Here is a 24,876-nt window from a genome sequence, read left to right on the forward strand (position 1 = left end):
CCCCACCTAGTTTTTAAAAGCTGATGGGAATTACCAGTATAAATATCATGAGAAAACTGAAAATGCAGGGTAATCAGTGAATTTACTTTAACTCTCCTGAATATATGCATGCATATTTGTCTGGTCCATGGCAAATTGTATAGTACATAAATCATGACTGTCTGGATTTGAGAACTGGGTGATTTTCTGCAGATCTTCAAGGAGAATTATAAGTAGCCAGTTTAGAGATTTTCCTGATTCAGTTATTATTATTCCATCAGTCTTAAGTTGGTCACCCTATTGAGTTCTGCTTCTGCTTCGTGAATTTATAATGATTTCCAGGATTTATGTACATAAACAAGCCATTGGTATTAAACACCACAACATGCCTTTGGTATTGTCATACATGTGAGCAATAGTATTTCAATTGTTACAGGTCCACCAAGTGCATACCAAATGTATAGGTACATGTAATGTATATCTCATGATGCTTTGTGCCTTTCGTATCTGTGTACTTTTCTTGCATTGAATTTAACTGCTGACATGCTGCCTTTCAACACATTTCTTGTCCATGATCTGAACTTGGTGAACCAGGCAAAGTTGAACCAGACTTGATGGCGAGAGGGTGCTTTTCTGGTTCTTCTTGGGTTTTAGGCCTCCTCTGCGTCCGCCCTACACACCTCTCAACCAATAACTTTACTTCTTGCTTTACATTACTATTAAGGAGACCATAGATGACAGGATTGATGCAAGTTGAAATCATGGCTAACAAATGACACAAGGAGAAGATAAGATTGTGGTAGCACACTGAAATCAGTTGGTGGTCCCATTCCACAATAATATTAAAAATTTGAAGTGGCAAATAGCAAATGGCAAATGCTCCAAGCATGGAGCCTAACATAATGTTGATTCTTCTCATGTGGCTATAGCTCCTTCCTAACAGACCTTCCCTATGGCGTAAATACACAGATATCCGGAAGTAGCAACATAGTATAAAGCAAAGTGGCACGACGTATTGCAAGAGCAAAATTGTCACAGTGTATGCTCTCCTCTCCTGAACAGAGGTCCATTTCTCCAAGCAAACAGGCTTGTCTGCAAGTGAGTGAAAAACATTTGAAATATTTTTGTGAATGCCATCTGTCAAATCTACAGCATTGATCAATGGCACAGCCAGAAGAGAAGCCATAACCCAAACAAGTAATATAGCTATGTAAGCTTGGAGGACACTAGGTTTCCACCCAGTTGGGTGTAGGATAAGTTGATGTCTTTCCAAAGCAATGAGGGCTAGGATCATGACTGATACTGTAACAGATGCGCACATGACAAAATTGGTGATCTTGCATAAGCACCGACCAAACATCCAGTAATCCATTATGGTGTAGACAACCGTGAAGGGTAAGCAGAAGATTCCTACTAGGATGTCAGAGAAGGCTAGATTGGCAATAAGAATGTTAGTCACATTGCCCTTCTCTTTTCTTCGAAAGAGTACATATATCAAGGCGCTATTCCCCAGCAAGCCCAGGACTATCACCAAGCTGTAAGATGTTCCCAGGAAGGGTGTAATATCAGGTACATGTCGACATTTATTCATCATAAGTTTCTGGAAATGGAGGGCTGTGGAGTACTTGTCAGTGAGGAGTGTGTGGTTCATCCTGTGTAAAAAAAAAGAGAAAACATACATTATTTTCAAATCTGTGCTGAAAATTCTCTCTGATTAGCACCCAATTCTACTCTAAACTGATATTTCTGTTTTAGGTTTTGAAATGGTGCGATGAATCATATGCTGGTTTCTTTTATTTCTGAAAGACACTAAAGCTGGCCATAAATGTTCTATTTGTAAAAAAATCTATACTGATCAGCGCTGCAGCGAAACAAATTCCTGTTCCAGAGGAGTCAATCATTAGATTGACTCCTTTCAAATAGGAACAGCCATAGATGTATCAAGAATTTGACTGATCTGTGCTGAACCAGCCAAATTTTGTTCCTATGGCCATCTTCCTTCAAAACCATACAGGGGAAGTCATTCCCACCAACATAAGCCAAAAAAAAGTGTCCGATTCCTTGTTCAGAATTCGGTATAATGTAAAATAAATTAATTGAGAGTACAAGAAAATATTTACAGAAGAAGATATTAAAAAATAGACAACACCAGTAAAATAAATTAGATAAAAAATTAAAGGTAGTTAGGTTTGCCTGGATTTTACTTCCTGTGCAAATCCAATCCACTTCAGAGTGTTGATACACTGACCAGTAACTGGCTCTCATAAATGACTCTCAGCATTCATGCACGGTTTTGATGGAAATGAGAGCTCCTAGCTGCCGATAGCAGCAGATATGTTGTGCCCCCTAGAGTGCCACTGTGCCAACTCCCACCCAATCAATTGACCTGAGGGGTTTTTATGATATTCTAGCGGACCATCCCTCTAGGGCAGATTTTCTAAATACATCAATATTTCCAGACGACTATGTTTTTATATGACAGCCAATACAGTATATTGTACAAAATTGAATGGTGGGTTGATAGAAATCCAACATGATGTAAAACAGATGCACACAGCCTCAGGGATGTGACCAATCTGCCTTCTTTACATTATAAAGAAGTGTATTGGTCACATTAATTAATAGACCCTTAATTTCTTTGTAAGTGGGCAAACTTACTAAATCTGCAGGGGATCAAATAATTTTTTCCACACTGTATAAAAAATGTTCAAGTGCAAACCAAATACTGTAGCTACTGACTTTTAAAAAAATGGACACTTACCTGTCCAACGCGCCCGCGATGTCGGCACCCGAGGCCGAGCAATCGCCATCCTCAGTGAGGGAATCAGGAAGTGAAGCATTGCAGCTTCACTGCCCAGTTCCCTACTGCGCGTGTGCGAGCGGCGTGGCCCGTCCTCACTGGTCCCCGCTCTCTACTGGGAATAGTGTGTTTCCCAGGAGACAGCGGGGAGGGGGGGGGGGTGTCTTAGACAGGTACAGTATCTGAAACAGGGTCCAGAAAAGCGGAAGTTGCTATTTTGGGCGGAACTCCACTTTAAGGTTATGGATTTAATTTCAATGTTAGGGAGAAGTTTAAGGGTTAATGGGTTAACTTAGCATTAGTTAACCATTTAAAGTGTAATGTATGGCAAAAGTTGCAGTGCCAAAGTGATGTATGTGTTCTCTCCTTCGGCAACAAGATATCCTTTGATTAAAATGAGAGACTGGATCAGACTTTACTGGAGTTTGGTAAGCCATGTGCAGGCAAAAGATTTTCAATGTGCACGAGCAGTTGCAGTTGAATTTATAAGAAGCTTGTAAGCAGGTTGAAATGTGTCTAGTTAGTCCAGCAACTGGCCCTGGCTGAGGAAGGGGTTAAACATGTTCAGCTCAGTTCCTGGGATTTTGGTAGGTCCACCTTTTACATAAAGAGGGAGACCACTAAGACCGGAGGCAGGAGTCAGAGTGAAGTACATAGTGCCAAGGGTATGGAGACACACCTGTGAGTGCTAGGATGGTACTGAAGATACGGGGTGTCATGGAAAGCACTCAAGTCATGAATGATGTCTGCATGGACTCTCAACTCATGGTATGCCTGGGCCACTATGCTATTTTAGCTAGGTTTAGGAACAGGGCGTTATTCATGTTGTATTGCCATGATGCCTTTATACAGTAAAGTTATATTAGGCATTCTAAGCCTGATCTGAAGTTATTCAAAGGGGTGCATTATGGTTCTGTCTAATTCCAAGAAACCTGGATCTGGAATTGCACTTCGGGGTAAGAAGTAACATGGCTACAATGGGTTAACTCAGAAAGACAAGAAATAGAAGTGTAGTTAATATGGGTAAGTGAAGAAACAACAAAAAAGACAGTGAATAAAGGAAAAACTAATGAAAGTCCCAAAGTCCAGTATAATACTGCAGCAGCGCTATTTCCAAACCCCAGTTTGAAAATATTAATAAAGTTCAATAATGGTGCAGGTGGACAGAGAGTAGATAATCAGTGTCTTCCTTAACAAGTGCTCCTTATCACCAAGGGGGGTGTTTCACCACGTGGGGGGATGTTCTCCTCTTTTGGGGATGCACTCACCGAACCGAGGAATAAAGTAAGCCTTGAATACACAACTGCATCTGTCCTAGGATTGCACTCTCCACCAGTTAGGTTGTTTTGGTCCCAATCATGATCGCATATAAGGAAAATAAACTCATATAGTGTGATACCATTTAAATAAAGTTTATTCAAACCCACAGGTCCCCTTATAAAATATGCGTACCACAAGGTAAACGATATTAAGCATGTCAATGTTACTGTGCCTGTATCCTGTCTCCAAGCGTCATCACAGCAAAAAGACGCTTTAGCTGGCTTTTCCTGTTTCTGATCTCAGAGGGTTCACAGTGTATCTAGTTGTACGATAGTGGTCACGCCCTGACGTGTTTCGTCATTGGCTGACTTCGTCTGAGGGCGTGACACAACCTATCGACGGCCAGTTAAATAGCCCTGCATATTCGCTTCCCCCGCCTATTTTTTCTACGCCGTTGGCGTCTTTCCTGTGCAGGCGCACTCACGCCATTGAGGGTATTGCCAGGCTATAGGCGGAAGTTAGCAGAGCCGTCTCCGTCCACGCAGCCGCAGTAATTGCTCTGAAGCTACTGCCAGACTGAGGGCGGAACGGATCTATTAGCAATGCGATCCTAGTGTAGTCCGGGCGCGTCCATAGTTTAACACCAGTAGTATATGCCTTAAAATGCCATTGTGGTCTTCTGTATATAGTACGCACTAAGAGGAAATTGAAAATACGCATACTAGAGCATATCAACAATATTAAGATAGGTTACAAAGACCACAATGTGTCTTTACATTTTAAACTGAAGCACAATCAGGACCCCTCCGGTCTGCAGTTTTGGGGTGTGGAGCACCTAGTACAAAACTGGAGGGGTTCCCATAGAGTGCCGGAGCTATCTAAACGCGAAACACACTGGATTTTCTAACAGAAGCATTAGCCCCAAAAGGCCTCAACATTGAACTTGACATCAACTGTTTTATCAGTGACATGTGATAATATTGCTAATATTTACATTTTAGATATATCCATTATACACTTATGCCACTTTTTACTTCATGCCCCTTTACAATCATCTCACCAGGTGATGCCTATTATGTATGCCACATTATGACTTCAAGGACAGATCCTAGTAAACAATATACATATATCTATAGGATCACTCACTCTGCTGAATATATACAGTAAGTTAGGACATACTGGGTTAATAGGCCACTTATGGGAGGACAGATCTATCATGATTAAGGATTAATTGTTGAGCAAATAAGATCAATAGACTTGTTTATATAAGTCTCATATGCCATCATACTGCTGTGTTATTTATATCTACATTGCTTAGTATAGCGTGTTTTTTTAAATAATTTTTAAATGACCTGATGTGTGCAATATAACTTAATTTTATGTTTATATTTTAACACTAAGTTTTATGGATCTTAATACATTAGTTTGTTCATATTTGTAATGTACTTTGGTATTAATATTTATGCCTATGTTTTAAATGTGAAGTTGGGGACGCACCTGGTGTTAAACTATGGACGCGCCCGGACTACACTAGGATCGCATTGGTAATAGAGCCGTTCCGCCCTCAGTCTGGCAGTAGCTTCAGAGCAATTACTGCGGCTGCGTGGACGGAGACGGCTCCGCTAACTTCCGCCCATAGCCTGGCAATACCCCCAATTGGCGCGAGTGCACCTGCGCAGCAAAGATGCCAATGGCGTAGAAAAAATAGGCGGGGAAGCGAATATGCAGGGCTATTTAACTGGCCTTTGATAGGTTGTGTCACAATCTCAGATGAAGTCAGCCAACGACGAAACGCGTCAGGGCGTGACCACTATCGTACGACCAGATACTCTGTGAACCCTCCGGGATCAGAAACAGGAAAAGCCAGCTAAAGCGTCTTTTTGCTGTGATGACGATTGTAGACAGGATACAGGCACAGTAACATTGACATGCTTGATATTGTTTACCTTGTGGTACGCATATTTTATAAGGGGATCTGTGGGTTTGAAAAAACGTTATTTAAATGGTATCACACTATATGAGTTTATTTTCCTTATATGCAATTATGATTGGGACCAAAACAACCTAACTGGTGGAGAGTGCAATCCTAGGACAGATGCAGTTGTGTATTCAAGGCTTACTTTATTCCTCGGTTTGGTGAGTGCATCCCCAAAAGAGGAGAACATCCCCCCACGTGGTAAAACACCCCCCCTTGGTGATAAGGAGCACTTGTTAAGGAAGACACTGATTATCTACTCTCTGTCCACCTGCACCATTATTGAACTTTATTAATTTTTTTTCAAACTGGGGTTTGGAAATAGCGCTGCTGCAGTATTATACTGGACTTTGGGACTTTCATTTGTTTTTCCTTTATTCACAGATTTTTTCACAGCTGCTTATTGTTGAATATTGCTGTCTCAATTCTTGCTGCCAATCTTCTTTGTTTGCTTACTCCTGCGCGCTGAGCAGTGCTTCAGTTGAAGGAAGGGCGCCATTAGCACTCCATATAGAAGTGAAGAAACAAGCTACAGCAACCAGTCATTAAGCTTGGTGCCTGTTAAGGGTGACAGGTCCTCCAGTAGCAAGGGGTCGATGTTCTGGCTCCCTCCCTTGCAGTCTGTCTCCCACAGTAAGGAGCCAGACTAGCATTATGGAGATCCATGGCACGGTCGCGTGGTATGGGAAGGACAGACTTAAGTAAGAACACACATGAGGTTCATGCTAGGTGCCCAGCAGGACCTCATTCTGTTACTGGGAGTGCGGTAACTGAGGTACGCTGGACTGATAGAGTCAGCACAGGCTCAGTACATCCCTCCCAATGCAACATACAAGCAGTGGTGGCTGGTGGTGTATTTTTTTTGACGGGCGGCAAACCCCCCACCCCCCCCCCGGGTTACCAGCCCAGCATTTATCCCATCTATGGTGCGAGCAGCGATTCCCTCCAGGCAATGGCGGCGGCTTCCCCTGTGTCTCATCCTCTGCATCACGCCATGCGTCTCCTCCCTCTTCCTAGGCCAATTGGAACGATTTTCCTTTCGACCAATGGGGAAACAGGTCACGAACCGCTTACTGATTGACCGGAAAGAGAATCAGGAAGACAATAGCGATTATTCATTCACTATTGTCACACAACTGGGTGGGCTCAGGGCACAGTGCTCTGTGCCCAAAACCCACCGTTTTTTGAAACCTATTAGAGCAGGGGTGCCCAACATTTTGAAGTGCGAGGGCCACTTAAGGTAACCAGCCGAGGGCCACAATGAGCGGAGCGGGTGAATGACAGGTCACGGCTACTCTATAGGCCCTCTGATCCGCCTAGATGAAAGGGGACAAACTCCTTTCTGTTTTTTGGATTGGAGGTAGGTGGGCGTAAACAGACATCTGTCACTCTATAGAGGCGAATTGAGGGTCCCATTTGGTTGGGCTGATCGTGTGAAAAGGGCCCAAGACTCCTTTCACACTGATGTGCTGCGGTTTACCAACACCGCGGGTGCAACGTAGTGCACCTGTGTCTATCCTGCGGGTTAGCTGAACTTTGCCATAGACTCCACCTGTGGCAAAAGCCGGCGCTGTAGTGGAAGCATCGGCCTATGGGGCTCTGCTTCGCAGCCACTTTCTTCCTCTACCACCAGCTTCATTCACAACACTAATTCTGTGGTATGGTGGGTTGGAAACCTGCGATCTGGGCTTGCCAACCCACCATTCCAGAGGAGGTCGCGGGCCACATCAGAGGGCTCCGTGGGCCACATGTGGCCCCCGGGCCACTGGTTGGCCATCCCTGTATTAGAGCCTCTGGCTTTAAGCAAGTGCTTAAAAAAAACCTGATTCAAATACATGTGTCTGGCGCCCCGCATGTAGATCAGGGGGCTGAATGCATGAATGGAGGGGGTAGCGCCCATGAGCCCTGCATTACGGGCAGCCACTGCATACAATTAGTGTATATTGACATTGAAAAAGCCACTTTTCAGAGGAACTCTGCACTTTATTACTGCACACAGTGAAGGCTCATCGCTATATACACGATCGGTTCGTCTGATGAAAACAGACCGATGGATTTTTTCATCAGATATCCGATGAAGCTGACTTTCATCCGACTTGCCTACACACCATCGGTTAAAAATCCGATCGTGTCCAACGCGGTGACGTAAAACACAACAACGTGCTGAGAAAAATGAAGTTCAATGCTTACGAGCATGCGTCGACTTGATTCTGAGCATGCGTGGATTTTTGACCGATGGATTTCCCCACAGACTATCGTTTTTTCTATCGTTTTTTTAAAGCGGAGGTTCACCCGAATAACATGTATATAAGATCATATTCTTTATACTTCCAACATCTACAGTATGCCCCTTTTTTTTTGGCTGTACATGCCTTATTATGGCTATTTTCCACCCGGCTTCCGGGTACTCACTCCCGCGGGAGTAGGCGTTTCTATTCTGTGCCGCAATGTCATCTGGGACTTCGCCCAGATGATTGACGTCCTTGAGAAAAAGTTCCCCCCGGCGGATAAGGCCCCCCCCATTACGTAGGCGCATCACGAGTCACGGAGCTTCCGAAAGTAGCCGAACTGCGGGGGAAACTTTTTCTCAAGGACGTCAATCATCTGGATGAAGTCCCAGATGACATTGTGGCACAGCATAGAAACGCCTACTCCCGCGAAGTGAGTACCCGGAAGCCGGGTGGAAAATAGCCATAAAAAGTTATGTACAGCCAAAAAAAAAGGGCATACTGTACATGTTGGAAGTATAAAGAATATGATCTTATATACATGTTATTTGGGTGAACCTCCGCTTTAATCATAAGAAAAATTTAAAACAGGTTCTATTTTTTTAACCAATGGGAAAAAAACGATGGGGCCCACATACGATCGGTTCGTCAGATGAAAACGGTCCTTCGGTCTGTTTTCATCGGACGAACCGATCGTGTGTACAGGGCATTAGAAGCTGCTTTAATGTTAGATTCTTCCTATGATGTCGGCTGTAAATATTCTAGAACCAAATAAAGTGTAGTATTTCCTATATACTGTATTAATTGACATAATTATAAAAAGCAGCAATAGAATTTTGACTGTATTTACTCATTGTGACAGACCCAACCAGGACAGGGACTTTTGGAGGGGACTAGGGGCTAGCCTTCTACCCATTGATTGTGTCCCATGGAGGAGATTGGGGATTCTCTCTAAATAAAGACGATAGCTCTATTATTCTGACAGGACGTCATATGACGTCCTCGTCTTTTAGAGCCACTAGGGGGAGCGCGCACACGCACCCGGAGCGTTACTGGGAACACGATTCGCATGCCCGGCGGCCGCGATGGCCGCCGGGCACCCGCGATTGCCCAGTAACTCAGCAGGACCGTGGATCTCTGTGTGTAAACACAGAGATCCACATCCTGTCAGGGAGAGGAGACTGATGCTGTGTCCCTTGTACATAGGGACACAGATCAGTCACCTCCCCCAGTCAGTCCCCTCCCCCCACAGTAAGAATCACCTTGCAGGGTACACATTTAACCCCTTCCTCACCCCCTAGTGTTTAACCCCTGCCAGTCACATTTATACAGTAAATTAGGGATGAGCACCAGAACCTTCGAACGGACCAAACGTTTGCGCGACAAAAACGACCGTTTTAAAAAAAAAAAATTCCATTGATACATGTTCCCTCGGGCAAGACCCGGGTTCTCAAAGACGTTTTCACAGGCATACTATAATAGACACCCAGCAGGGTGCAGTGATTTTAATGATGCTTAAATTAAAAAAATGAAAAATTCCTTTAAATATTGTACCTGCTGGGTGTCTATAGTATGCCTGTGAAGTGGCACGTTCTTAGAACTGTCCCTGCACAAAATAAGATTACTATAGGAAAAAAGTAATTTAAAACTGCTTGCGGCTTTAATGTAATGTCTGGTCCCTGCAATATGGATGAAAATCATTGCGAAAAATAGCACAGACACAGACAGTACACACACCACGTAGCTTTAGGTGCAAACTACAGAGCACACGGCCAGTACACACCAAGTAGCTTTAGGTGCAAACTACAGAGGACACAGGCAATAAACCACGTAAGAATACTGCAGCTAGCACAATCACCTGCCTGCCAGTAAATTAGGAAGAACTGATCTAGCTAAACTATACAGTGTATAAATATATGTACAACACCTGGGATGTATATATGTCCTCTACACACTGTAACATTAACTGACTAGACTGCCTGCCTGCTCTATCTACCTGCAAAAAATGACACTCTCTCTGTCCTCTCCTAACCACCGCAACACACTACACAAGGCCGACCTGCAGGCGGCCTTTTATAGTGTGGGGCGTGTACTAAACCCCCTGAGCCATAATTGGCCAAAGCCACCCTGGCTTTGGCCAATTATGGCTCTCCATTTTTTGCAAGCTGTGATTGGCCAAGTATGCGGGTCATAGTGCATGCTTGGCCAATCATCAGCCAGCGATGCCGCAGTGAATTATGGTCTGTGAAACGTAACTCGAATTTGGTGCGAACGACCCGTTTTGTTCGTATTTCGACGAACGATCGAACATACGATGTTCGAGTCGAACTCATGTTACGATACGATACGAAGCTCATCCCTAACAGTAATCAGTGCATATTTATAGCACTGTCTGCTGTATAAATGTGAATGGCCCCAAAAATGTGTCAAAAGTGAGATGTGTCCGCCATAATGTCGCAGTCCCAATAAAAATCGCAGATCGCCGCCATTACTAGTGAAATTTTTTTTTTAAAAAAAAATCATAATTATGTGCCCTATTTTGTAAGCGCTATACCAGTCACTATACGCTTCTTTTTTTTTTTTTTACCTAAAGAATGTAGAAGAATATGTATCGGCCTGAACTGAGAAAATGTTTTATTTTTATTTTTTTAAATTGGGGTATTTATTATAGCAAAAAGTAAAAAATATTGTGTTTTTTTTCAAAATGTTATTTTTTTTTTGTTTATAGCACAAAAAATAAAAACCGCAGAGGTGATCAACTACCACCAAAAGAAAGCTCTATTTGTGGGAGAAAAAGGGTGTCAATTTTGTTTGGGAGCCACGTCGCACGACCAAGCAATTGTCAGTGCCGGAAGCTGAAATTTCGCCTGGGCAGGAAGGGGGTATACGTGCCCAGTAAGCAAGTGGTTAAGAAATCTATGAAGATAAATTAAAGGGGTTGTAAAACCTTGTGTTTTTTCACCTTAATGCATCCTATGCATTAGGGTAAAAAAAAACTTCTGACAGTGACCGGCCTCCCTAGCCCCCCTAGCCCCCCGTTTTACTCACCTGAGCCTATTGGTTCCCTCAGCGGAGACGCGCTCTTCCTCTCTGCCCGGGGTTATCGGCTCTTGATTGGATAGATTGATAGCAGCGCAGCTATTGGTTCCTGCTGCTGTCAATCAAATCCAATGACGCGGGCGCCAGGGGTGCGGGCCGAGTCCGGAATTCTGTGTCTATGGATGTAATGCTGGACCCGGGAGTGCGACCGCTAGGTAACCCCCTGGGAGAGAGCTCCTCCTAGGGGGATTGTGAGGAGGAGCCGTGAGTGTCGTTGGGGGACCCCAGAAGAGGAAGATCAGGACCACACTGTGCAAAACAACCTGCACAGTGAAACAAGGGTTTATTTCCCCTATTGATTCCACTTTTTCAGACAGCTAAACATTGAATGAGTTTTGTCTTATGATGACTTTTCTAGTGGACTTGTTGCCGGGCTGTCAGGGATGGGGTCTCTGTCTAGGGGCCTAGCTGTTGATTAGCTTGCTGTTAAATAGATCACTGATTAATTAGGTTATTGTTAGCTGCTAGTTGTTCATTACTGTTAGATGATGATATTACTATTTAAAAAGTTAGCATTTTTCATGTTGAGGATAACATAATCAAGCTCTTATCTGATTTTGTGTGGTATAAATTCTGTGTGGATTTACAATAAAGTGAGTTCCAGTTTGCACCTAAGCTAATGTTGTCTAGTTCTTAGGTGCAATTCTCAGCTATAATACCTGTTTTTTGGTTCCGGAGTGAAGGAAGCTGTATCTTGGAAGAGGCACTAAGGCAAGGTGCCAGGTGGTCCATCACATTCAGGCTGTCATTCATTCAAACAAGGAATTACCATTGAGGTATTACATTTCTGAATGGTGGTCATAAAGTGAAGGCAGGGATTTTGGAAGTTACAAACTGTATTCTATGAAGAAGTGTACTGAGAAACAGTCCAAATTACCAACCTGGGAAAGCAGATTGGGTATATTGCCAGTGGACTGTAAGTTGAAGAAAACACTCATCTTTAATCACATGCTCTCGTGTATGAGCAATTTTAGAAAAATAACATTTGGCATTTGTTCTGACTCAGTGTCTAATATACTGCACATTTGCCTGTATAATAAAAGACTTTCTCCAATAAGGCCACATTATCTCTACTATCAGCATGCCAGTGATAGCCCTAATTGATTGTTGACATTGTAATCTGTTCACTCGAATTACATTATTCCTTATCATCATCCCAAACATGTTCCCAAGCGTAGCCAATGTCCAGTACACGCTAATAGATTAAAATTGTGGCAGTTACCTATGAAAAGACAATGCTGACTCACTCCCTAATCTGCCTTTCTCCACAAGTGGTTAGTTTTCTAATATTACCGCAGCCAGGAATTGCTGGCAAGAGCATAATAAATGTGAGTAAATATTCCAGAATTTACATACAGTATAGTTACATAGTTGGTAAGGTTGAATGAAGACACTAGTCAATCCAGTTCAGCCTGAACGTGTGTGTTTATGTCACTACCCTTTTTCATATCCTTTGCAGAATGTGTTTTTTTTTTTTTCCAAATTCCACACTGATGCTGCCAACTGTGGAAAGTAGTTCTACATCCTTACTGCAATAACAATAAAGAACCCCCGTACACAGATTGAACCACTCTCATCCATTTTCATTATGTGACCATGTATCTTCTTTAGAGTAAATAATTTTTCCCACATTTAAACATTGATATATTGTGATCATATCTGCTCTCAAGCGGCTCTGCTTCAGGGAGAATACATTTTTGTAGTTATTCCTCAGAACTGAGGTCCTCCAGCCCCCTTATTATCTCTGTTGCCTTTCTCTGGACTTTCTCAAGTTCAAGGATATACTATCTCAGGATTGGTGACTATAACTGGTTGGCATACTCAAGATAAGTCCGAACCAAAAAAAAAAGAATCAACAAAAAAATATTTTCCTATTTTTACACAACAGCATAGTTTACATAAAACAAAAAAAAATTTAAATGGCAATTATCACACTTTCTCCATATGTGACAAGTGGAACTGCATCATTGTGCTTAAGCCACAGCAGGCAAAGGGGGAAGGATAGGTTCTCTTGTAAGAACCATGCATTTTACATTCATGGTTGCTAAGGAGCAGGTCACAAAGCCGGCCGCTGCATCCTTAACAACCGATGAGTCATAAGCTGTCAGCGGGCTTCAGGGTAAAAAAAATCATGAAAAAACAGGGTCCCCTTTGAATTGGATTTGGAGTGGACACCCACACGCCAATTATTTATTTTTAAATGGCGTGGGCCCCCCTTAAAATCCATACCAGACCCTTATCCAAATATGCATCCCGGTAGGTCAGAAAAGGAAGGGGACAAGCAAGCCCCACCCCAAAGCACCTTGCCCTCATGTTTATGAGGACAAGGTCCTCTTCCCACCAACCCTGGTTGGTGGTTGTCGGGGTCTGCAGGCGGGGGGCGTATTGGAATCTGGAAGCCCCCTTTAACAAGAGGACCCTCAGATCCGTCGCGACCCATTCACCAAAAAAGCAGTGAAATGTAAAGTCCTTTATTAAAAAAATTGCTCCGAGCTGTCTTCTCCCTGAGTCGTCTTATCCTGCCCCCGTCTCTCACGGAGCTGTCTTCTCCCACCGCCGTGGTCTCGCCGATTACCCTCTAAAAACAAAAGGCTTTCCTGAGGCTGTCTTCCTCCGTTGTGACATCCCCCGCTGTCTGACATCTCTTATATAGCCATGGGGCGTGGCCATCCGATGATGTCACCTGTAGAGCCCGCCCTTGTGACGTCACAAGGGGCGGACTCTCTGGGTGACGTCATTGGATGACCACGCCCCATTTTGTGGGGACCCCATGCCGTTTTTTTTTACATTCAGGGGGGTAACCCACTGACATCTGATGACTCATCGGTTGTTAAGGACGTGGCTGCCAGCTTCCCAGCCCGCTCCATAGCAACCAGCTATATACTTAGCAACCAGCTATATAGTAAATGTAAAAAAAAACCATGCAAATCATGGCAAAATCGTGATAAAACACAGTACTTGCTTTTTGGATGCGGGTCCATTGAAGTCCATTACATGCAAAACGCTGCATTTTGTGGCAAAAAATATCCCAGTTTTTTCCAAAAACACAGAGGCACAAAAATGCCATGATGTGAATGTGTTCCATAGGAACCCATGTTAAAAAAATTCCCTGTATGTCTGCAAAATGCAAAAAGCATAAAAAAACATTAGTGTGAATCAAGCCTAAGGAGCTGCTGGATGTTCAGGTCCTTCTGCTGCCTATCAAATACTAAAACAAGGCACAAGAGTGAATGGCTCTGCCAGGACAAACTAGTCAGATGGGAGATAGCAATGAAACAACCACATCAGTAGGAGCCCTTTCACACCGAGCCACCCTGAGCGTCGGCAGTAAAACGCCGCCATTTTTAGCTGCGCTTTATCGTCGGTTTCGCCACGCTTTTCAGCCGTAAGTGGGGCACTTTTAACCCCCGCTAGTGGCCGAAAAACGGTTAAAACCGCTCACAAAGCACCGCTACAGCGGCATTTTGCCGGCGGTACGGCGGGGCTGCCCATTGATTTCAATGGGCCAGAGCGCATTAGGAGCAGTGAGTTCCACGCTCCTAATGCGCTCCAAAGAAGCAGCTGGTGAGACTTTCTCTGACGCCCTGCCAGCGTGAAAGGGGTGTTAGGGAATGCAATTATTGCCGGCCATAAACAGTGAAAATTTCTTTCCTCCAACCAGTGCTGACAGAGGAATCCCTCCTGCCGAGCAATTGTCGGCTTCCAGCAGGGGTGTGGGGGCAGGCGGAGGAAGCTGGGAGAAGACATTGATTATATCTAATCGCTACAGCTGCCGCAGCAATATTCACAAGTGAATCTGGCAGGCTGGTTGTACCCAAGTAGATTAATCAATCAACTTGGTACATCCGGCCTGCTCACACATGGTTCGAATCTTGGCCAGTTAGTGCTGAACTGCTGCAGAATCTGACTTACACTGCAGTAAGATCTTTTTTATGTTATATCTTTTCTGTAAATATGTTTCTTGCACCATTTTGCTTTGCCTTTTATTAGAACCATATTTTAAAATAGATAAGCCAATTCTCTAATCATAAACTAAAGAATTCTTGCCTCTTGAAGATGCTTCTATAGTTTAAATTCTGTTTCACCCCTGCCTGACATGTCACTGTGTAGGCCAGTGGCAGCCCGTCTATAAGGGGCGCAGGGGCGTTGCCCCTCTAATCCATGAGACCGGCCCCCCCCCAATCTACATGCAGGGTGCCAGACGCATAGATTTTAATAAAAAAAATGTAAGCTCATGAATAGAGCCTGAGGCTCTTATTGGCTTAAAAAAAACGGGTGGGCTCGGGGCGTAGAGCACTGTGACCTGAGCCCACCCAGTTGTTTAACAGTAGCAAATTAATGTCCATTGTTGTCTTTCTGATTTTCCTCCCAGCCAATCAAGAAGCGGGTCTAAAGACCTGATTGGCCGAGAGGAGAAGTCACTGTATTGGCCGGGGAGGAGGAGATGCAGTGTGAAGCCGCCATGAAGCCACAGAGGAGGAGGAGATGCAGGGTAAAGCTGCCGAGGAGGAAGCCACCATGGAGGAAGAGACGCAGGAAGGAGCCGAAGCTGCCCGCGACCTAGATGGGGTAAGTGGGGGGCTAGTGGGCGGACGAGCGAGCGAAGGAGGCTGGGGGTAACTGATCGGTTTGTTTGTTTGCCGCCTCCCCCAAAAATTGGAGCACCAGCTGCCACTGGTGTAGGCAGGCGTCTACAAGGGGTTAACCTGTTTTTTTGTGTAAGCACTAGTTTTTCTTTGCTCTGCTCATTTCCTCATGTTAGTTGAGACAGTCAGATGCGAAATGTTAAAGTGTCTTGATGTCCTGAAATGAACCTGAGAGCTGGGGGTAACCACTGCCAGGCTATAAGAGTTAACATTTCTTCCCACCATATTCAGCAAGGTTACCAACCTCAAAGCCCCTGGGTCAAGCTCTGGGAAAAAAAATGTAAAAAATGTAGCTGCTGGAGTGATCACCCCCTTGAGGAAGAGGAGGGGTTATAGGAGCATAATCAGGGTTCCTGGAGGGGGTCTCAAGCTTGAAGACCCTACAGACTTGTAGCTGCTAATCATGAACTCACTGTCTTCATGAATTACTGCCAATGTCAGACTGTCAAACATTTGGGGATTATTGTCTAAATGGACTCATGCCTTAAAAGGGATTGCTTCATGGACTTGCCTTCAGCATAATGTGTGCACATTATATGGGATATAAGAAAAGATCTGTATTGGAACTGTGTTGAAGTTGTCTTTTGTGAACTGTACTATTATCAGCAACAACCTCAGTGAAGAATATTGTTTATTTAGTTGCTCTGCCTGGTCTGAAAGAAATGAAAAGAAAACGTGTATTAAAAAGTGTATGAAAAGAACAGGGCTTGCAACACAACAAAGGTACTGAGTGCTATCCAGAGGAAGCTAATGTATTGTTGCTAACCACTTAAGCCCCGAGCCTGTTTTTCAGATTCGGGATTTACAAGACTAAAACAGTTTTTTTTTGCTAGAAAATTACTTAAAACCCCCAAAAATTATATATATATTTTTTTCTAACACCCTAGAGAATAAAATACTTTTTGTCACACCGTATTTGCGCAGCGGTCTTACAAGCGCACTTTTTTTGGAAAAAATTCACTTTTTTGAATTAAAAAATAAGACAACAATAAATTTGGCCCGATTTTTTTATATATTGTGAAAGATAATGTTACGCCGAGTAAAATGATACCCAACATGTCACGCTTTAAAATTGCGCCCGCTCGTGGCATGGCGTCAAACTTTTACCCTTAAAAATCTTGATAGGCGACGTTTAAAAAATTCTATAGGTTGCATTTTTTGAGCTACAGAGTAGCTCTAGGGCTATAATTATTTCTCTCGCTCTAACGATCGCGGCGATACCTCACATGTGTGGTTTGAATACCGTTTTCATATGCCGGCGCTACTCGCATATGCGTTCGCTTCTGCGCGCGAGCTCGTCGGGCCGGGGCGCTTTAAACATTTTTTTCTTTGTTTTCTTATTTATTTTTATTAATTGTATTATTTTTTACACTGAAATAAAAAAAATAAAAAAAAATGATCACTTTTATTCCTATTACAAGGAATGTAAACATCCCTTGTAATATAAAAAAGCATGACAGGTCCTCTTAAATATGAGATCTGGGGTCAAAAAGACCTCAGATCTCATATTTAGGCTTCAATGCAAGAAAAAAAAAAAAAAAAGGAAAATTTGTCATTTAAAAAAATGACAACAAAAAAATTGTCTCTTTAAGAGGCTGGGCAGGACTGACGTTTTGACTTCACTTCCGCCCAGCAGAGCTATGAGGACGGGTGGGGGCCATCTTGCCCTCACTCAAGTGCTCACTCTCCAGGCGGCAACATCCGATCTCCTCCGCCGCTACCGACGGCTCCGGTAAGCGGCGGGGGGGCGCGGAAAAGCGGCGGGAGGGGGGGGACCTCTCCCGCCATCGATAACGGCGATCTCGCGGCGAATCCGCCGCGGAGACCGCCGTTATCGTTTACATGGCCGCCCACTGTAAAGGTGGATATCCCGGTTCTGGCAGCAGCTGCTGCCGTTACCGAGATATCCAGCTTTAAAAAGAGGACGTATATATACAGTGGGCGGTCGTTAAGTGGCTAAGGACCATAGTGTTTGTGTCACTGAAAAGCAACCAATCAGCCAGGAGAAGGGTGACATGTCAAATATGACAGTCCTCCTTACTCCTTATAAATAAAGTAAACCCTGATGGGTTTTTATTTCTCTTTTTTTCCCCTGCAAAGTAAAAGCATAATGGGCTAGTATGCATCGTATACTAGCCCATTATGTTGCACTTACCTGCAAACAAAGCCCTAGATGTCCTTGCTGTCCCCAATGGTGGCCGCATCCATCTTTACCCCTTTTCCTTCTGGGGGCCGTGGACTCTGTGACCGTCCGGAGTTGCATGACATCATCGCACAGGCCCTTTAGAAACGGCACAATCCTGCCCTTTCTTCAGTGCGCATACGCCGATGACGTCCGCGCAAGCGTATATGGTAAATATTTCCGTGCAGGTTTAGGAGATATTTCCAGTACCAACAGGTAAACCTTATTATAGGTTTACAACCACTTTAACACAGTGTCCTATTACCAGTGGGAGGGAATCACAGGTTTCTGTGCATTTCCAAGAAGGCCCGGGATGTGTGGCTCCTGTGGCTTAAGAGTTTGCCAGCCATGGCTACACCGGCACCAAATGAGACTTGCAAAAGCAGGTGCTATAACCCTCACATGCATAATGCAGCAGCCAACCAGGAAGGTCAGTATTGCCCATTTTAAAGGAAAGAGTGTTCTTTTCTCCCCCTGTTGTACTGTGGTCATCATATAAAGGTGCCGGTTGTCCAGAAATCGTGAACTTTCCCTTCCATTCATACAGCAGATGAAGAGGGGAGGGCAGGGGGGCATCATGCTGCAGTGATTAGAATTGAAGCATAGTTATAGCAAGTATTCTTTATTGGCATTTACAACCCATTGCTTTTGTTTAGGGATACAGGCCACAATTTTATAGTAATGTATTCTAGCTTTCCTTCTAGCTAAAATGCAAATACAGATATCCTCACAAATACTACTACTTCATGCTGACTGCATGAAGTAGCAAGAGCAACAAGCAAGATAGGAACGGTTTGTACTGCATCATTGGAGCATAGCTTTTTACCTGGTTAGACCTACTGATATGCAATATACTGAAGAACTCTAAATGGCTAAAGAAGAGCTCTGGTCTAGGGGCTCATTCACATAAGATTAAATTCTATACATCGGGGCAGATTCACGTACATCGGCACATATTTGCATTGGGCGTAGCGTATCTAAGATACACTACGCCGCCGTAACTTACTTTTTTTTTTGGAATCCTCAAAGAATTTGCAGTGGCGTAGTGTATCTTTGGCGGCGTAAGGGCACGCAATTCAAATGGATGTGATGGGGGCGTGTTTTATGTAAATACGTCGTGTAAATACGTCGTGACCCGACGTAAACAACGTTTTTTTTGAGCAGCGCATGCGCCGTCCGTGGGGGTTTCCCAGTGCGCATGCTCGAAATTAAACCGGAACAAGCCAATATTTACGATGGTGACGTCATTTTATGCAAATCCCTATTCGCGAACGACTTACGCAAACGACGTAAAAAATTCAAAATTCGACGCGGGAACGACGGCCATACTTAACATTGAGTACGCCTCATAATAGCAGGGGTAACTATACGCCAGAAAAAGCCGAACGCAAACGACGTAAAAAATGCGCCGGGCGGACGTACGTTCATGGATCGGCGTAACTAGCTAATTTGCATACTCGATGCGGAATTCGACGGAAACGCCACCTAGCGGCCGCCGAAAAAATGCACCTAAGATCCGACGGCGTACTAAGACGTACGCCTGTCGGATCGATCCCAGATGCAGTCGTATCTTGTTTTGTAGATACAAAACAAAGATACGATGCGGGAACTTTAAAATTACGCGGCGTATCAATAGATATAATAATTCTTTTGTGGATCTGCCCCATCATGTTTAATTTTACAAGACAGACAAGCTGTATGCAGAAACAGTGTGGTTTCTGCAAACAGTAATTTATCCTATCAAGTCAATATCTAAAGCTGCCCATTGATTTGACAGTAGAGGGCAGAGAGGCACCAGGTTATCTGAGAGGAAAAATCGAAATCAAAGCTAGCTTTTTTACATATCCAATTATTTGTTTTGCTCAATAGTGAGCAGCTGTGAGCATCTGAGAGAACTCAGTTCAATCTAAGCAAATATGGTTGGATTGGGCAATCTCATGTGTAATTGTGTTTGTATGTATCTGCGCTTTTAGAAAGCACTTATATGCAATTTGGAGCATTGGCCTTAAATCTGCACATAATGTCAGTTCCAGCAAACTTACAATTTAAAGAAAAAGAAAGTTGTCCTTCTTTTACCCTTTACTTGGTCAACCCTAATTATTTTTAATCCCTTTCCCTTCTTTAGCTGTTTTCCTTCGCTAATTCATATGTAAACTTTTTTTACTTTATCTCGTTTGTATGTGCTAAAAATGCCAAAAAAAAAAAAATTATGTATATTTTTACATTTTTGTATATAACTTACCATTCTTTATGGCAGAAACATATTTTTAGTGCTTATGCAAAAGAGAAAAATTTCCAAAATAAAAGTTGTAATTTTGATGAGTTATAAAACACCATGGTTCTCAGATGGAAGAAAAAGTAAGTGATCATAATATTAAAGCGGAGTTCCGGCCACAATTTCACTTTTTATATATAAATACCCCTGTAATACACAAGCTTAATGTATTCTAGTAAAGTTAGTCTGTAAACTAAGGTCCGTTTTGTTAGGTTGTTACAGCATTTAGACACTTTATAAAATAGAAATTGACTGGGGCCATCTTAAGTGTGGGCATCATGAAGCCAGACTGTATGACTTCCTGGATTTCAGCCTTTCAGATCAGGTTTCAGCACCTGTACTGTCCAAGTCACATGATTCTTCGAGACTGGGGAGTGCACAGACTCCTGGAAAGTTACACCCACTACATTCCCAGGAGTCTGTGCGGTGTAGGTTAGGAAGCTTAAGCACCTAGGTGCAGGAAGTGGGAAGATTAACTATTCTGCCTAGCAACAACACTTTGAAGGCATCTAAAAAAAAAAAAATTTTTCTTAAAGGACTAATGACATTTTTTTAAAACTACTGATGTAATGTTATATTTATGGGTGGAACTCCACTTTAATGAAACTTTGCTATATTAAAGGGGTTGTAAAGGTAAATGTTTTTTCACCTTAATGCATGCGACATGAAAAAACATCCGACGGTACCGCCCCCCCCCCCCTGCCGAATCCCCGTTTTACTTACCTGACCCCTCGAAAGTCCAGCGCACGTCCACGTGATCCTCTTCGATTCCCAGCCTGGCTGTTGATTAGCTAGGCTGGACTGATTGATAGTAGCGCAGCCATTGGCTAGCGCTGCTGTCAATCACAGCGGATGACGCGGCGCGCCAGGGGCGGGGCCGTGTGATACAGTCGGCGGCTATGCCCGCCGCTGTGTCACGGGAGCGCGCTGCAAAAGCTTTCCACCATGCAAGCTCGCTCGCATGAAGGTGGAAAGCTTTTGCGAGGAGGAGCCGAGACAGCCGCGGAGGGACCCCAGAAGACAGGGTTAGGGGACACTGTGCAAAACGAGCTGCACAGTGGAGGTAAGTATAACATGTTTGTTATTTAAAAAAAAAAAAAGTTTGCCTTTAGTGACCCTTTAAGTTCTTTATGACTAAATCACATTGGCCTAATTTATGTTGTGACACCAAAAGGTGGCTAACCCAAGATTGGTGGACAGTGGCTGTATTTCCTACACTGCATTGGCCTGGCTAATGAATGTGAAAGAAGAGTGTTACGAGTCAGGGGGGAAGGAGGATTTCCTTTCCTTGTTGCTTCCTAACAGTATACTGATATAATTTCCCCCAAAAATCCAATTGTTCTAGAAATTGAGTTCAGGTTACAGTTAAACGCTGATCCTAAAGGGAACACGTGAAGTATAGAGCAAAATAATTGAATTTGCACAATTATTGTTAATTTACTATACACTTTTTGTAAAGCAGGCCAAGGAATGTTCTGAGACACAGATTTTCTGCCTGTTTTTTTAAAGCTGATTGTTCTCAAGAATAGCTCAGCGGCATTTGGATCTTCCAGCTATTGTTTTATGTTCATGGGTAGCTTTAGATTACAAATACAGGCTCTCATCACTTAATGACCAGGTTCCGTTTCAACAAACAGATTGTTAAACAAACTGGTCATTAGACAAGGAGCCACAAGTAATCAAAATTGTAAGGATTCTTAAAGGGGTTGTAAAGGTTCCCGTTTTATTTTCTAAATAGGTTACTTTAACCTCCCTGGCGGTATGATTCTTTCAGAAAAAACATGCTGAAAGCGGTACCATTATTTGCAAGGAAATTTGGCGTTTTATATTGTAGGTCTGTCATTTTTAGAAATAACTCACTTAAATCTGACCAAACAAGCTTCTAATAGGCATCCCGGGTATGACATTTTTTTAAAAACAAAAATTATAAAATTATAATATAATAAATAATTATAAATCATTATAACAAATAATATAATTATAATAAAAATTATTCAATAATGTAATCAAATCAAAATCACTGAAATTTGCTCAGTTGCAGAATTGTTGCTGTCATTATTTTTTTTTTTTTATGACGAATTTCCCCACAAATCGCTATCGCACAATTCTGCAAGTGATTATAATTTATTATCGCTGTTTTTTAGCTGATCTAAAACTATTTTTGACATAAAGGGACACTTTTGGTTGCTATGGACAATCTACAGTTTGCAGGGAGAAAGAAACGTTTTTATTATATAAAATGACATGCAGGGCACTGGGCAGACCACTAGGGATAAAGGGGGGTGTGTATTTTTTACATACAGTACTGTAATCTATAAGATTACAGTATACTGTATGTATAGTGTTTGTTTACTTTTTTGAATTTGGCGCCGTTCTCCGTCCCTGTGCGTCGTAACGTCGCAGGGAACGGAGATCGGCGTCACACGGAGGCACTGTGTGAATCGAGCGAGGTCCTGCTCGCTCACACAGCGCGGTGGCATCGCTGGATCCAGGGACAAGGTAAGTAAAACTCCCTGTACATCCAGCGAGGCGAGCCCGAGTCTGACTCGGGGTTACCGATCCTTGCCCAAAAATCTCACCCCGAGTCAGACTCGGGAACACCGCCCAGGAGGTTAAGCTAGTGCATTGTTGGATTAACTACCTTTTCCTTCGATTTCCCTTCTAAATGTTTATTTTCTTTTAGCTAGATTCAGAAAGATTTAGGCCGGCGTATCAGTAGATACGCCGGCCTAAGTCAGAATCTGCGCCAACGCAAATTTAAGCGTATTCTGGTAACCAGATACGCTTAAATTAGGCTAAGATACGAGCGGCGTAAGTGTCTTACACCGTCGTATCTTAAAGTGTAATTTTTCGGCTGGCCGCTAGGTGGCGCTTCCATTGCGGTCGGCGTAGAATGTGTAAATCACTAGATACGCCGATTCACGAACGTACGCCCGGCCGACGCAGTACAGATACGCCGTTTACGTAAGGCATTTTCAGGCGTATAGTTATTCCATCAAATAGCTGGACCAGTAATGTTAAGTATGGCCGTCATTCCTGTGTCGAAATTTGAACATTTTACGTCGTTTGCGTAAGTCGTCCGTGAATAGGGCTGGACGTCCACGTTGAAACCAATAGGTCCTTGCGGCGTACTTTGCCGCAATGCACACTGGCATATGTACACGGACGGCGCATGCGCCGTTCCTAAAATACGTCAATCACGTCAGGTCAACCCATATTAACATAAAACACGCCCCTCAGCCTAATTTGAATTAGGCGCGCTTACGCCCGCCGCATTTACGCTACGCCGCCGTAACTTAGCAGGCAAGTACTTTGTGAATACAGTACTTGCCTTGCTAACTTACGGCGGCGTAGTGTAAATACGATACGCTACGCCGCCGCAAGGTTGCGCCCGCCTACCTGAATCCAGCTATATGTCTGAATTTCTCACTTCCTGTTTCTCCTCAGTAAGCTTTCCACCATCATCCAAGCGGTGGAAAGTCATTTAGAACAGCTTACTGAGGAAGAACAGAAAGTGAGAAATCCAGACAAAGAAAACAAAGAAAGAAAATATTTAGAAGGGAGATTGAAGGAAAAGGTAAGTGAAACAACAATGCACTAGCTTAAAGAAACCTATTTAGAAAATAAAAAACGAACCTTTACAACCCCTTTAACTACTGTATTGTATTGTGAATAAAAGGTCTAAACACAAAACTCCAGCTCAATAACGTGTTAATTTGCATAAGTACAGAACATAAACGAAAATGCTGTACTGTACAATACAATGATGTACAGCGCATCATTTGGGTGGGGAGAGCTGGTCGTAGGTCCGAGCTATCATTAAACAGGTAAGTCGTTAAACGAGGAGCATCTGTACATAAAAACACACGCGTATTATAATGCCTATGAACAACCTACAAAATGTTGTAAACCTATAATAAAATATAACATAAGGCACTTTATGGATACACTCTGTATATTATGATTGTTCTATTTATCCGTCTTTCTCTGTAGCTTGAATTTATTCTTTTGAAAACAACATTTTGTAATAACATGGGCTGAAAAATTGCAACATTTTACCTCATGTTTTAAAATGAACACTTTCAAGATTACAAATTCTATGATTACAAATTCTACATATAATAACAGAATGTTTAGAAATCTATTCAATATCATATTATTCAATGAGGTCGTGATGTCTTTTCTGTCTAATAGTATTGTTTACATGGACAAAAAAAATCTTACCTAGCTGTTGTAAGATTCAGCGGACAGCAGATCAGAGAATGTTCTGACTCTGAGATTGCCAGCTCTCCGATTGTGTGTATTTGTTTGTACAGTACAAGTGGGCGTAGAGATAGTCAATCCCACATCCCCATTACTTATCTTCTATTCATATTACCAGAGCTCTCTCTGTTGGTGGAGAGAACACTTGCCTATATTATTATAACCTTCT

General features: G+C 43.0%; 1 protein-coding gene across 1 annotated transcript; it reads right to left on the reverse strand.

Annotated features, from left to right (window-relative positions):
• LOC120909144 (neuropeptide Y receptor type 4-2-like) lies at positions 1–24,876 on the reverse strand. The gene is made up of 2 exons (XM_040320828.1): positions 24,669–24,876; positions 1–1,631 (listed from the first exon to the last, which is right to left on the reverse strand). The coding sequence occupies exon 2, from the start codon at positions 1,628–1,630 to the stop codon at positions 533–535; it is 1,098 nt and encodes a 365-aa protein (XP_040176762.1). The 5' UTR covers position 1,631; positions 24,669–24,876; the 3' UTR covers positions 1–532.

The sequence above is a fragment of the Rana temporaria genome, chromosome 8 (assembly GCF_905171775.1).
Source record: "Rana temporaria chromosome 8, aRanTem1.1, whole genome shotgun sequence".
NCBI classification, from domain to species: Eukaryota; Metazoa; Chordata; class Amphibia; order Anura; family Ranidae; genus Rana; species Rana temporaria.